The sequence below is a fragment of the Staurois parvus genome, unplaced genomic scaffold (assembly GCF_062004578.1).
Source record: "Staurois parvus isolate SC_StPar_1 unplaced genomic scaffold, SC_StPar_1.0 ptg000009l, whole genome shotgun sequence".
In the NCBI taxonomy this organism is placed as follows: domain Eukaryota; kingdom Metazoa; phylum Chordata; class Amphibia; order Anura; family Ranidae; genus Staurois; species Staurois parvus.
In genome coordinates this window covers 12,284,427-12,300,063 of record NW_028317805.1, presented here as the reverse complement: position 1 = coordinate 12,300,063, position 15,637 = coordinate 12,284,427, and the positions used below count along the sequence as shown (strand labels likewise).

Below are 15,637 nucleotides of genomic sequence, written 5' to 3'. Positions count from 1 at the left end.
GGGTAAAAAAGTATGAAAATCACATCCAATATCTGTCGCCATCCACAACAGAAGGCACTGGGACACATGACAACTTTTCCTTCCTTTCCTTTTACTAAACATATAACACCCCACCAGCCACTAGGCATACTCCCAGGTCTTAATCCATGTGGTTAACCACCCCCACATTTCTCTGGTCACCTTGACCCCGACACAAACTGCAAAACTTTACAGAAGAAAGAAGCTGAAGGAGAAATAACACTTTTTTTTAAGTGAGCCGAGGGGTTTATTATTATTACATTTTTTTACAAATGCACAGAAGACAACATACACATCGACAACAACCTACTTGAGCAGATGTAGTCTGCCAGCTTTTCAGCATTGCCAGATGTCTCCCCTTCTGAAGACAGACCAAGGTCCTCCACTGGAACACACAAGAGTGTATATCAGGTCAAAATCAAAAAACATGTTGAGAACATCTGTCCAATACACACACATATATATTTTTCCCCATATTCGTTACAAAGTATAGAAAAATACCTGTTGATCCTGCCAGGAATCCATTGAGCTACTTTGTTCCCATGCACTCTACTTCTTCTGCACTGAAATCCTAAGCAGCATTATCAGTCCTTCTTTGGGATCTGTCTCCTGGCCGAATGGAAGTCTATGGGGTTCTACTAGACAAGCATGGGCAGCAGAAGAAGCCAGCCACATGTAATCATTGCAGAAGATCTCAAGTGCACCAGTTCCAGAACTGGGTAAGTACTAAGCTAAGGACGGGGAGGTTGGGTTAGATTAACAAAGTGGAAGTGGAGGATGGAAACTTTCAAAAAATGGTTTTCGAAAGTTTCAGTATACTTTAAGCTTCTATTGTAGGAGACTCTTCATGAAACATCACAGTACAGATCCTAAATCAAGGCAATTCGTTTTCAAAGTTAACGTTTTTTTTAGATAAACAAGTGAGGGACCATTCAGACCATACGTGTTGAGCTACGTTGCTCAATGTTAAGCCAAAATCCTTTGTTTCCAATATGTCCAGTTCACACTAATGCACTGGTTTGGTGTGTGATGCATGGAAATGGAACATGCTTTATTTAAAAGCAATGCACTGCCTTGTAATGTAAATTGACTCCGGGTATTAAAAAAAGCACACACATCAATCCAACGTGTCAAAAAATGCATGTCATCGCACATCAGCTGAAGTGCTTTTAACATGCTCAAAGCAAGTTTTGGGAATCCAGTCTAGGAGAAGAATCTAATGTTAAAGTGTTACTAAACCCACAACAGTAAAATTAGTCTGTATATGCAGTAAAACACGCTTGTTATACTCACTGTGGAACCTAAGGGGTTAATCCTCTGCACTGTGTAAAAATGATGTCTGATCCTCCCCTTCTTTTAGTGCCCCCTCTTATCTCCTGATAAGACATATCTGTAAAGACACTCTGCACATGCTCAATTTGGTGTGTATTGCTAGAGAGTTTTTTTATTTGGGAGAGTGCATGTGATCAGCACAGGGCCAATCAACACTGTCCAGACAGAGATCAGTTGTCCTGCATCCTCCTAGAGCAAAAAGAAAACTACTTCAAGCTTTAACCAGTGCTCTGCTGAACACTGAAGCCGCAAGACTACTCTAACTGCTGATAATAAAGGGTATTTAGCAGTTTATATTTTACTAAAATAATTGCATTTCCATGTTCTGTGTACTGTGGGAGACCAGATAGAGTGAATGCAGGGTCCAGGGTTTAGTAACACTTTAAGTAGTCTTAACATATGTTAGACCCCATGTACAGTGGGCATTTATCCCCGATGCATAGTGTCCTGGCATTTAGCCATGGGTGAAGATGTGTATTTACCACAAGGCAAACAAGGCATTTGCCTAGGCCGGCATATTTCAGGGGGGCAGCACTGCCCCTCAGAAGAAGGGATGGAAGAAGGGACACACGTGGCATGGGACCTGGTGGGTGCCAAGAGAGTCTGCGGGTTTCATGACGGCGTATGCACAGCCCGACTCTCGTTACCAGGGATGTCCGGAGCTGTAAAGATGAGTGTCTCTCTCACTGTGGACAATGGTGGCTGGTTTATGGGGGGGCAGTGGTAGTGGAAGGCTTTTTCAAGTGGGGGGGGCGCTGATTTTTGTGTTGCCTAGGGCAGCGCAAAACCTAAATACACCACTGCATGGGTGGTGGGTACAGGTGCACCGTCCAGCCCCGCTGCCAGGAGCACTTGGCAGTACTGCTGTGTAGGGTAGCATGCACCCAAGGAGATATACCCAAAATGCTTGCATTTCAGGCATTCATCCTTGGACACATTCTGCCGTACACGTAAATACCCCCAGGAGCACCATCTAGCCGCAGACGCTGTCAGATTCTCATAGAGTTTGACAGACTGCCAACAGCAGGGTTGGACAGCACACCTGTGCCCTTCACCTGCGGCTAAAAACCAGAACCCCATCCACCGGAGCTAAACAGCCAGTGTGCATCGGGCCTTAATATTTAAAAAATGTGTGCTGTACCCTGGTGATCTTTGATCTCTTCCATGTTTGTCAGGTTGATCTCCAGCTCTCCAGGGCTGCCGACCCTTAAGTCTATTTTAAATTTCCAGGAAAATTTGAATCATCTTGATTGCTATGGAGACAATGCAGATGGTTCTTATGTCAGACACTCTGTCAAATAAATCTGACTATCACCCAAGAGTCACACTATGACCCAGGCCTGACCATCTGTCATTAGTGGCACTGAAATTATTCACATTGCTTCCGAAAGCGCTCCACATATGACCAACATTCCTGAGGGGCCCTTGAGCAGTTACACGCCGCTTAGCGACGATTAGCTAAAATATAGAGATGCTATCATTTCTAATCATTGGCATTTCAGCCGAGCGCACTTTACACAAGCCAGAAGAAAATAAAACATTAAACTGCAGCTTATCAGACAGGAGGAGATTGACATCTGCTTCTGTTTAAATATTTAGAAGATTGTAATTAGCCAACAATTAAAACTTGTTCAAGAGAAAAAACATCTCAGATAGCGTGATGATGAAGGTAATTTAAATGCTACTCAGTGCAATGAACTCTGATAGAGACATGGCTGCATTAAAGATTCATTTGATGAGAGAGTAATGACGCCATAGATCAGAATACGCCGCTGCAAAGATTAACAAGCTCTTTAGTTTAAAAAGGGTCAACAAGGTGTTATTACTAACTTGTGCTGGAGATGAGAAGGAATCCAGACAAACCTTGCACTATACAAAGAAAGGCTTTGTTTAGATGGGTGCTGGCACCTGTAGTTTATTATTATTATACAGGATTTATATAGCGCCATTATTAGGGGTACCCACCATGTACTGAATTCCCAGGTCTGCACTCTTTGGTGCCCATTAAGAGGTTTCCTACCATCCCTGCGCTAAGTTCCTGGTTATGCACATCTGCTGTGTCCATTATGAGGGGTTCTCACCTTCCCTGTGCTGAGTTTCCAGGTCTGCACACCTGATGTGCACATTATGAGGGGTTTCTACCATCCCTGCACTAAGTTCCTGGGCCTGTACATCTGCTCTGCCTGATATGAGGGACTCCCACCATCCCTACTGGATATTTTCCTTTATTTAAAGTAGAACTGTGGCCTCCCAATAATATTATTATTATACAGGATTTATATAGCGCCAACAGTTTGCTCAGCGCTTTACAATATAATGAGACAATACAGCAACAATACAGTTCAATACAAGAGGGATAGGAGGGCCTGATCCTTGGAGCTTACAATCTAGGAATGCATGCCCTGCTTAAGTGGCTACAGCTGTCAAGAGCTGCGTGCTGGCACCCATTCATGTCCATGGGAGGCAGCGGCTACAGGGACCCAACTAATCATCTCAATTTGACAGCCATACAGGTGAGCGGCATTGAAATGCAGACAGTGCATGTGGGGCCGCCTGCCCATGAGGCTGTCAAATTGGGATGGGCAGCCCCATGGACAAGAATGGTGTGAACCTCCTGCGCTAATATATAACACAAAAATTAAAAAACTAAAATTAAAACTAACAGGGATGGTGTGGACCTCTCACACTACTATACACCAAAAAAATGAACTAAAAAGAGGAGCTGCCAACATTAAATCATATACCCATGATATAAATAGAAAACAAAATCTAAAAGAATGTGGCGCTACTAATATATCCCAAAAACACTAAAGTGAAAAAAGTGCCGCTTTATAACAACCTTCATAGAAAAATAGTATATGCAATAAACCACGTGAATCAACAATAAATATAATAGTCATCAAGTGGTCTAGGTGATCAAAATACATATATACCATAACAAAACATAGTATATAAATTCAGTGTATTAATAATAAAGTGAATAATTCTTAATGATAAAACCCATACATGAATAGAATTATAATGATAAAAAACTGTGGTAATGCGTGCAAATACCACACTAAAAAACAACCAAATAAATATAATGTGTACAAAATGTCCGATAAGTGGGTGCCACCACTACTGCAATTCCAAACACACGTGACCATATAATAAAGTGACTCCAGGTGCAGAAACTCCAACACACAGCTAGATTAGCCTCTCACCTCCAGGCTTCGACCCGTAAGGGTCAAAGCGTATAGCCCCATGGACATGAATGCGCTGCCAGCATGCAGCACCTGCGGCCGCTTAAACAAGGTGCTCATTCACAGACTACAGGTGCCAGTCTAAAGCCCACAGAACCACTCTAGTGATCCAATAATTTCTTGCAGTCTTTGTCCCCACTGAAGAAATTTCCCATCTTCACAGGAAGTGAGTGAAATTTCTCCAAGGGTTGCATAGTCCAAAAATAAGGATGACAGATCCCTACTCTGCAAAATAAATAAATAAAATCAGGCTTTAAAAGGGGCCAACAAATTCTAGGAATTTGGATTGTAAAATGTAAACTAAGAAGAAAGCAAATAGGACCAAAAAAGGATAACTTGAATAAAATAATATTACCCAAAGTCAATCTGTTGGAAATGTCCAGCCAATGTACCACTGTTATCCTTTGCGAGATGCAGTGGGAAAACTAGCATGGGCATAGGATGCAGAGATATGGCTAAGAAATTTGATATTGTAAGGCAGGTCAGTGATAAAAGATAATTTTATCATGTCAATTATGTTCTACAGGTTCTTGAACTATCCTTTGTACCCAGTGAGAAATATAAAAATGTTCCTTGTGGCTATGGGCGGTAGCTGTCTAGAGCATGCATGACAATCTGAAAGTCAGGCCTTTAAATGGGATCCCCAATCAATTCTTCTTGGAATTTTTGTGTGAAGATATTTTATTGCAGGATTTCAGGGAAAATGCCGTATTGGTGACTAAGCAAGCTCTTCTATTATTTAGGCATGCATTGCTGTCTATGGAATGTGTATACAGACAACGTTCCCCACGAGTGCAAAATTCTGGGGCACAAGGGACCATCTTGGCAATAAATACTATTTTCAGGTGATTATTTTGCTGTCCTATCTTACACTTTAGTCTCCTTGTAAGGTAAGCTTGGCTTTAAATAATACTGTGTGTGTTTTAGCTTCTATATCCCAACATTTGGGTCAAGTTAGGTCAACCAACAATAATCAGCTTTTCCATCGTTTTCATTGGCCTTTTGCACATAATTGTGTCCCTGTCAAACAGTTTGCCTCAAAGCCTAAGGGCTCGTTCACACTTGACTAATTTCTAACTCTTGCCAAATGCCCCTATAGCGTTTGACAGGCATTAGACAGGCATTTAGGAAGCGTTTTTTAACACTCCCCAAACGCCCTATGCATTTTTTTGAGGCCTTTGATAGGTGTTTTCCAAGCGTTAAAACCGCACCACAAATGCCTATAATGAAGTTTAATGGTATTAACGCTCCACAACCACCTCACAAACGCCCCGGAAATGCCTGCCAGGTGTTTGGGGAGCGTCAACATAGACTGGAATGGAAGGCTTCACCTCCTCCTGACTGGACATGAGGCGTCAATTTTGCCGTGACGATAACGCTTCAGTGTGAACAGCACTGTGTGCTGCCATGTATAGAATTTTCATACGCGTTTGAGGAGCGTTAAAAACGTTTCCAAAATGCCTGTCTAATGCCTGCTAACAAAGCTAGAGTGAACTTAGCCTAACCCCTGGTTCACATATATGCGGCTGTGTGGGCCGCGTTTTGCGCGGGCACGAGAGACCATACATTTGAATGGACTCCTGTGCCTCGTGACACACAGGGAAGAAGTCCCTGCACTTCTTCTGAAAACGCAGAAGTATGCAACAAAAACCTATGATGTTAATAGAAAGTGGAATGTTATAATCAGTGTTAATTCCAGACATTTTTTTGTTACAGTTGGAGACCACCACCTGAAGGGTCATGGTTCACTCATACATAAAAGGAGAGACGATGGAACACCACACTCCAATGGAACAGCCCAGGTGTAAGGAAAATGAGAGCGGCTTCACCTTGACTCCTCACAGAGCACGTCTCTGACATGTTTCGCCCCATCCACAGGGCTTAGTCATAGGATCCTTATGATTAAGCCCTGTGAGAGGGGCAAAACGCATCAGTAATGATCTGAAGGAGTCAGACTGAAGCAGCTCTTATTTATCTTACACCTGGGCTGTTCCTTGGGAATGCGGTGTTCCATCTTCTCTCCTTTCATGTGCGTATACGAAGCCAAGACAGGCTCTCTCAATGCCGATACCAACACTCAACGCAAGTCACAAGAGTATAACAGAGTATAACAGGATTATTAAAGAAATAAAAGGTGCAGCGCTAAGAGCTAAAGTGCAAATGACAACAGACTAATATGTGCAATATGCAAAACTTATATGAATGCACAGGGTGCAATAACAATTAATAATCACACAAACGTCCAGATCGCAAAGTATAAATCATATCAATCATATAGGATCCTGTCCGTGGTGACAATGTGCAATCCAGAGGTGAAGATAGTTAAATGAATGCGCCCTGCACCCTATGAGGACGTGCTTAGCACGAAACGCGTCAGGGCGGCTACAGCATCTGCACATCTAGCCACCACTGGTGGCCATCCTGAATATTTGGTCAGTAGTATCTTTTGTTTAATAATAAATTCAATTAAGACGCATCAAAGCAATATTACACTATGTGGCATCCCTTATTGGGCTCTCTCTGGGAGCACCACCTTCCGCAGTGCCTGCTTTAAATAAGGGGGACCCCTGATGCCTGTGATTGCTTGATGAACCTTGGAGCCCTATTACTATGGGGAAGCAGAGGATGATGTAGAGTGCGGCCTGACCAGAATGCTGATGACCTAGGTGTTTGATGAGAAAAGACACTTCTGGTGAGTGCGCATTCTATTCATTTAACTATGTTCACCTCTGGATTGTACATTGTCACCACGGACAGGATCCTATACGATTGCTATGATTTCTACTTTGTGATCTGAACGTTTGTGTGATTATTAATTGTTATTGCACCCTGTGCATTCATATAAGTTTTGCATATTGCACATATTAGTCTGTTGTCATTTGCACTTTAGCTCTTAGCGCTGCACCTTTTATTTCTTTAGTCTTTTGGAAAGGTTGGTTGGTTACCTTTTTGGTGTTCTAGCGGCTTTTATCTCAATACGTTAAGTAGCGCTCGCTATATTCTCTATACATAACAGGATTATTGCTAGGAGCGGCACCCGAAATCTGTACGGTTTAGGGTAGTCTCATCATTTTCTAACCTGGAGCTTTGTTAGTATAGAATACACCCTCCACTTTTTGTATTCTGGACACAATGTGGTATAGATATTATCCAATCATAAAATAGTTTGTGTATTACATCTTTTAAGACTGTGAGCCTAATCAAGCCGTATCTATGTTCAGTGTGTTCAAAACTTAATAGAAACTATTGACAACAAAACATTGCAGGCATGGCAAATAACAGAATGCCCATTCTGAACCCCACCCAGCCAATATGGTTCATAGATGGTGTTGGGAACTTACCCAGGGAAGCCGTAGCTTTGCCAACTACATAGACAGATTTGGAATTCCATTTGTTTTTCAAAGAACACTCCCAAGCTAGAAGGATGCAAAACCAGGAAATACATCAGCATAGGAAAATCCAGACAAATCAAAGAATGCATTATATCTACAGCATGACCATCATAATACAGTGCATATTACGGACAGAAAAACTTGACAAATCTATAAAATGTTATCAGCTAGAGTCTCTTCAAGAAGAACAGGGGTCTTTAAACTTTTGAAATAAAGCGCCAGTTTATGGTCCTTCAGGCTTTAGGGAGCCAGTAAGAGTTCTTCAGTGGGAGTAAACAGTGCCCCATCACTGGTTTTATTGGTAGGAATAGTGTCCTATTGTTGGTATCAGTGTGAGGAATAGTGCCTCAACATTGGTGTCAGTGTGAGGAATATTGCCCAATCACTGCTGCCAATGCCAAGGGCCACACAGACGCAAGAAGGGGGCTGCAGTTTGGAGACCACTTATGCAAACCTATAGTCAGATGTTAATGGAGAAGAGCTCATAACATTTTTGTCCATTGCGAAAGAGAATATCAGAATTGATTTCACAGGAAGTGACAAGGGCTCTGCATTTCTGGTGAAGAGATACAGGTATTTTCTGTACTTGCTGAAAAAGCAATTAGCTCAAAAAAGAAAACGAATGCAGTCACCACATTCAAGAACTGGTAAACTGCAATATTTTACTGTTTTGTTCTTGGGTTTAATATGCTTTATTGTCACCAAACAGAATGTACAGGGAAATCTTTGTTCCTCGGAAGACCTCCTACTCTCTAGTTCCCTTGTCATCTAGTCCCATACCCACCTCCAGGCCTTTTCCTGAGCCTCTCCCATTCTATGGAACTTCCTAGCCCAAACTGTCCTACTCTGTCCACTTTTAGGAGATCCCTGAAAACCCTTCTCTTCAGTAAAGCCTATCCTGCATCCACCTAACAACTGTACTTTTTTTTCTCCATTAGCTCAGCCCCCACAGGTATTACCTTTGTGTCACTTGCCCCTCCCTCTTAGATTATGGGCCAGTTCACACCACAAACACACACTCCGGATGCATTCCAAATACGTTTTTGCTCACAATTTACACCACACTCCGTTCCGGTGTGTTTTTTTTATGTGTTTTGCTATGTTCCAGTACATTTCTGTCCAGAAAAAATGCTGTATGTTCTACTTTTTTTCTGCACCGGAAACTGACTGCACTGGTGTGAACTAGGCTCATTGGAATACATGGAACACACTATGCATGCATTTTTGATGCAGAAAAAAAACAGCATTGGACTGCATCTGGTGTGAACAGCCCTAAAAGCTATAATGGGCAGGGCCTTCTGATTTTTATGATAATAAAAATCTCCCCATCAGGCACACAAAACAATAAAATTCTGTTTAGCCATCTCCAAAAGGATAAAAAAAAAATACTGTAAAGTGTTGCGCATACTGTTGGCATTCTATAAATCCTGTATAATAATAAAAATCTCCCCATCAGGCTCACAAAACAATAAAATTCTCTTTTAGCAATCTCCAAAAGGAAAAAAAATATATATATTTTAAAGTGTTGCGCATACTGTTGGTGTTCTATAAATCCTGTATAATAATAAAAATGATAATAAAAATCTCCCCATCAGGCACACAAAACAATAAAATTCTGTTTTAGCCATCTCCAAATTAAAAAAAAATTGTAAAGTGTTGCGCATACTGTTGGTGCTATATAAATCCTGTATAATAATAATAAACATGATAATAAAAATCTCCCCATCAGGCGCACAAAACAATAAAATTCTGTTTAGCCATCTCCAAAAGGATAAAATAAAAAAATACTGTAAAGTGTTGCGCATACTGTTGACGTTCTATAAATCCTGTATAATAATAAAAATGATAATAAAAATCTCCCCATCAGGCGCACAAAACAATAAAATTCTGTTTTAACTATCTCTAAAAGGATAAAAAAAAAACAGTTCTACTTTAAAAAGGATAAATATGTGGTGTGGATGGACAAACCTTGCAATCACTAAGCAGACCTATTTGTAGTCAGACACTGCCGCTTGCAATCTGAGACTTGTTGTCGCGCTGACAAGCAAATTTACATAAATGCAAAATCATGGAATCTTATTTTCATTTTCACCTCAATGTTCTTCACCTCTGTAATTCAATGCATTTTAATGGTTTATCTTCCCCTCCTCCGGTGTAATTATCTAAAGGTACCCCTTCCCCTTTTGCCGAGTTAATGCTTTTATTGGTAATAAAGAAGGAAAAATAAATACAAATGCCAGGGGCTAATTTTGTGCAAAGGTTCTAATAACCTTCTACAACATATTAGCAATGATTAAAGATTTCACGGTGTGTGATTTTTCAGCTTAAAAATCAAAGGCCTAATTAAAAATCTAAATGAGACGGCAATATTACATTTTCCGAGGAGGTTAATTTACAATAATTTCTTGAGTGGGACACTCTAATTGAAAACAAAATGCTGTTATCTTTATTTAATTAGAAGCTGACATCACGGGCTTATTGGAAATGTCACCATAGGCAGTACAAATCGGCATTAGACAACAGAGTTTATGGGAAGGGGACTTCTTCCCCGACACAATTTACATAATGGCAAGTCCTGCAATTGTGAACGGAATCTAGTGGGATTTATGTACTCAGGTCACAAATAACACCTTGTTTGTATAGATTGATGTCCAGTCGTAGCTCATCACTCCAACCTTGGATTACTCCGTTGGTCACATTTTCTATTACACACAAATACATATGAGATTCATCACTCACTGGAATCATCAGACCGGCATTTCTGAAGGTGTATAAAGCTTGTGCTACAGCCTTTCCATCATCAGTTTTCCAGGCATTTGGCCCATGCTGATCTACCTCCCCCAAGTGCTTTGGTCAATCTCAGGCTCCAGAGCAACACAGACAGATGGGATTACAGCTTCAGATCACGTGGGACTTTCCACCTCTCCTCCAGTATATTGGGCAGTAACGTAATACACAGGCAGAAGGTTTAATGTATACTACAACCTAACACTAACTATTCTTTATATATATATATATATATATTGTAGTAAGAATGCATTTAACAATGTCAGGGGTCGCATCATTTGGCCAAAGAAAGAATTGAAAATGACAATATACAGTTTTTAAACTTAGTTTAAAAGTAATCTAGTACACAAGGGCCTAGAAAGGAGTCACAGTAAGTACCAGGATGGATGGCGGTTGGTTAAAAATTGATAGGTAGAGATGGAAGGGGGAAGGAAGTCTTAAAGCGGACCTTCAATCAAAAGGGGAAATTCCACTTATTTGCCACTTCCCCCCAAGGGAGCTGGTACCTGGTTTTGACAGGTACCCGCTCCCCCTCCAGGTCATATGTGCCACGGTGATCTGAGATGGAAGTTCAGCCCCGCTTCTTCCCCCACAGCCTTCTGGGACACGTCACAGGTCCCAGAAGACTGCGGGACCATTCACAAAGTGCATGTGCAGAAGGAAACTGCAAGGCTTCACGTCTGGTTTCCCTTACTGAAGATGCTGGCACCTGTACCGGAAGCCGATTGAAGAGTCGACTCAGTGGAGGACATCGCTGGATCCCTGGACAGGTAAGTGTCCTTATATTAAAAGTCAGCAGCTACAGTATTTGTATACAGCCTGCTGTATTGCTCTGCCTGCACCTGCACCTGACCGGCATCTTGTCAGCTCCTAGATCCATTTACTGCTGCACCTACGTCCCTGCATCCGCACCTAGCTTGTGCCCGGACCTCCTGGGTCCCCAGTTACCTGCTGACGGCTGCAAGACTCACACGGCATCCCTGCCCCTCCTGGCTCTGCGCACCTGTTCCTACTTTCAGGGGCTCCGAGCAGGAGTCATAAGGGGACGCTCTCTCTCCACTTCAGGCTCCCCCAATCCGGTACGTGAAAGTCGCATTGCACCCTGTTTTCTGCTGGCAGTCTCTTCTACCTCAGCTGGGTGTACCTGGGGGCCGCGACCTGGTCCCAGCCTGCTCCAAGTCCATCCCCACCATCAGGGGCCCTGGTGAACAAGCAGACTGGGGCTTAGACTCCGTGCCCTGGGGAACGCCAAGCTGTGAATCCATAGAGCTATCCGCTATAGTCATGACAGGAGCTTACAGAACAGTGAGAGAATCCTTCTACGCTGCCAATACCCCTAAAAAAAAACCCCTGAGTGGCCGCAAACACCTAACTATACTCCCAATAGTGTATAAAAGAATACAAAAACCCGATGCTGCACTACTTAACAACCACCTAAACAGTGAAAATCATATGCCCAAAAAATCCCATCCGTGACCAAATATGATGGTGAATAAACGTAAATATAGAATTATAAATGTAAGGTGAACAAAAATAAATATATATAGTAGAGATGAACAGAATAGGCATGAATAAATCGATCAAATGAGAATAACACCAACATAATATGATAAAAATCCCAATTAAAATAGGTAACCAAAAAATATTTTAGATATAAGTAAATAAATAAATATATATAGGTAAATAAATAAATGAATAAGTGTGCAAATAAAAGTCCAACACAGGAGTACACAGTCCCAATAAATCAGTGTGTCTTCAGGAACAGAATGGTGAAAAATCCAGTGACCACTGCAAAAAAAAACAAAACACAATCCTCCACCAGCAAGCATCTGCGCTCAACTCCAAGCTGACCTAAGGGGTCATAAAACTTTGGAATGCACTCAAATGATGATATCTCTGTGAATCCCCTCGATGCTTACCCGGGAAATCTTCAATGATGGAGAAAATGAGCACTCATACAACCTGCCAATGATAGTAATGGCTCAGAGGTCCTTACACGGATATGGCCAGACACTCTCCTCTCCAAATGACATGGAAAATTAAAGAGAGCTTCCCATAGTGTAATATGCCAAAACGGCTTTATTAGGTGAAAAACAAAGTAACTACTCACATAAAACACAGGGTTGCCAGACCCATTAAACATGTAAAACTGCAAAGCAGAGAGGTGTAAAAAGCTGTGGTGTATCAAGATGGCTGCTGACGTCTATGCCGGAAATGACGTCACCACGCTTCCGTCCTACGTGTTGCGTCACGAAACATGTGACTTCCTCCAAAAAGGTTGAGTAGCGCAGCATCAAGATGAGGAGCTTAGGCCCATAAGGTAAGAAAAATGTGGAGATATGTAAGAATGGTGGAAGAGCCTAAGCATACCACAATGTAGTACTTTGTAGCTTTGATCGTGCCCCAAGGCAAACGCAATGTTTGTAGAAGAGGGACAGCAGGTAGATGGGGAAAATCCTTGGTCCATTTATTTAGACCAGTGGTTGTGGTAGTATAGTCCAGTGATTGCCAGAAAACTAATATGGGGTAGACACTGATATTTTTTTTTTTTGGTCTAGGATGTCCTAAGAGTGTATCCAATGAGTTGTCCCAGTCTACCTGAGAGAATATTTGGATAATGGAGGTAAGGTAGGATTTTGACGTCAGAAGGAGAAATGGATTGTTGACTAGGTGGGGAAATTTCTCTAGTGTTACATTAGAAGGAAGCAGTTGCCTGTTAACAACATCTACCAGAAATTTGATATAGCGAAGGCCTCCATGGTGCCACTGTTTAAAGGAAGGATGACTAGAGGGCTCTGGAAAGTCTGCATTGTACCATAGGGCAAGAAAGAGAGATGCATGGCCATTTATCATGCAGGGCATGAGTACTTTATGCCATACTAACCATGTGGAATAGTGAATTATTTCGGAGGGTCATGTTTTGATTAAGTTCAGTATCAGTATACATCAAGGTGCCATAAATCCAATCCCTTACATATCTAGGTAAAGATGCTAGGTTATACAGTTCCATATCAGGAAAACTGAGGCCTCCATTACCCATTACTGGAGGGTTATTGTAGATTATATAGGCCTCTGGTTGCTCTCCTGCTGCCCCTGGTGAACTCCTCGATCATTTTATAGACACACTTGAGGTCAGAGTGTTTGAGGAGTAGGGAGAAAACTTGAATGGTGCAAAAAAAAAAAAAGCTTAGGAAAAGCTACACTAACTATTCCTAAAAACGTTCTCTCCCCCTCCTCCTACCTATCCTGCCTAACCTGTGTGAAAAGAATCTGTATACTTACCATTTTCAGTCTGCTTCAGTCATGTGATCCTGCAGCTCTGGCTTCCCTGTGTTAGTGAGCAGCGGCTGCAGGGGAGAGGAGGGAGCACCGACAACAGCTTGGCTATAGGAGCCTATGGGTGAAATCACAGCTCCCAGAACTCCCAGCCATTGTCGAATGCTCCCCGAGCTGGAACTGCAGGATCATGCGACCAGACCAGACTGAAAAAAGGTTAGTATACGGATCCCTTTTTTTAGTTAGGATAGGTTGGAAGAGAGGGAACATTTTAAAGAATGATTAGTATTGGCCTTAATACCACTTTAAAACAAAAATAAAACCAGCATAGTGGAACTCCAATTTATTTAAACCAAAGTAAAGACAGTTATAAACGCCAGCTCTAACATGCCTGACATGTTTCAAATTTGAAGTCAACAGACGGAACCCATCAGGCATGCTGGAGCTGGCGTCTGAAGCGGTTTTCACTTTGTTTTAAATAAATCAGCGTCACAGTAAGCTGCTTTTATTTTTGCTTTAAAAGCTAAGTTCACCTTTTTACAAAAAATGACATCCGAATATTTTAAAACTTCCCTACATTATCCTTGAGGCTCTGTAGCATCACAATGGTGAGCAGTCATTGGTCAGTGCAGCCACGTGACAGCGCTGACCAATCACTGCTTATCACTAAACCATCCAAGAATAGAGAAGGCTCAGAAGAGATTCTCATACATCAGCCTGGTCCCATGGCCACAATGACCAATGATTGCTCACCATTGCAAGCATTAGGACCTCTTGCAAATACACCGTCCTGCTAGAAGGAAGGCTTAGAAGAGATTGTCATTGGTCGGCATGGTCCTGTTGCTGCACTGACCAAGGAAAAATAAATATCTGGACTGTTTTTTTTTTTTAAGTCCGCAAAAGTGCAACTATAACGAAAAACCCGTAAGTGTTCACAAAAAAAAGTACAAGTGCAAAACACCACAAGAAAAAGTGCACTTAGGGGTGTGCTTTGTCCTTCCCCCGAAGGGGATGGACCACTACCCTGATCCCCCGGGGCACGAAGCTCCTGACAGGGACAAGGTTCGCATTTGCTCCTCCTGGCCAAAAGGCCTGGTGGACCACCGTTCCTTGTGTCCAGCCGAAGCCGGACACCCAGTACTTGGTCAGGGGGCTCTCCCGAAGAGAAAACCCCCTAGGGACAGGGGAGGAAGGAACCAAAAGGCCACACATCCTCCCCCTAGACTTCAGGGCAGGCCCGAGGACCCACACCCTCCATCCTGTAAGAAAAACACACACCTAAGTAAAGAAAAAGTGACAATACGTGGGAGTGAATAAATTAAATAAATAGAAAATAAAAAAGTGGTCGTGCCAAATAGTGCACAGACCAGGCCCTGAGGCCTGTAGCAAAAATTGCCCTGATCCTAGCCACAAGGCCTGGTCCTAAGAGCGCTCTGTAGAAAAAGTGGTAAATCAGTGACCATGTGCCATCTTCACACTGTGGGGTCCCACACCCAGGTGTTACTAGTGGCACCCCTGAGGTGACTACTCAGGGGGCACTGGTTTGCGGACTCTCTGCCGTCCCGACCCCTGGCCAGACAAGGTAGATCC

General features: G+C 42.3%; 1 protein-coding gene across 2 annotated transcripts in view; it reads right to left on the bottom strand.

Annotated features, from left to right (window-relative positions):
- Positions 1 to 15,637, bottom strand: part of UROS (uroporphyrinogen III synthase) — a 60,253-nt gene that overhangs the window by 13,242 nt on the left and 31,374 nt on the right. For both annotated transcript variants that reach the window (XM_089669660.1, XM_089669663.1), the window contains exons 5-6: positions 7,934 to 8,008; positions 329 to 403 (exon numbers count right to left, since the gene is read on the bottom strand). In XM_089669660.1, the coding sequence (XP_089525786.1) occupies positions 329 to 403; positions 7,934 to 8,008 (150 nt within the window). The remainder of the gene's footprint in view (positions 1 to 328; positions 404 to 7,933; positions 8,009 to 15,637) is intronic.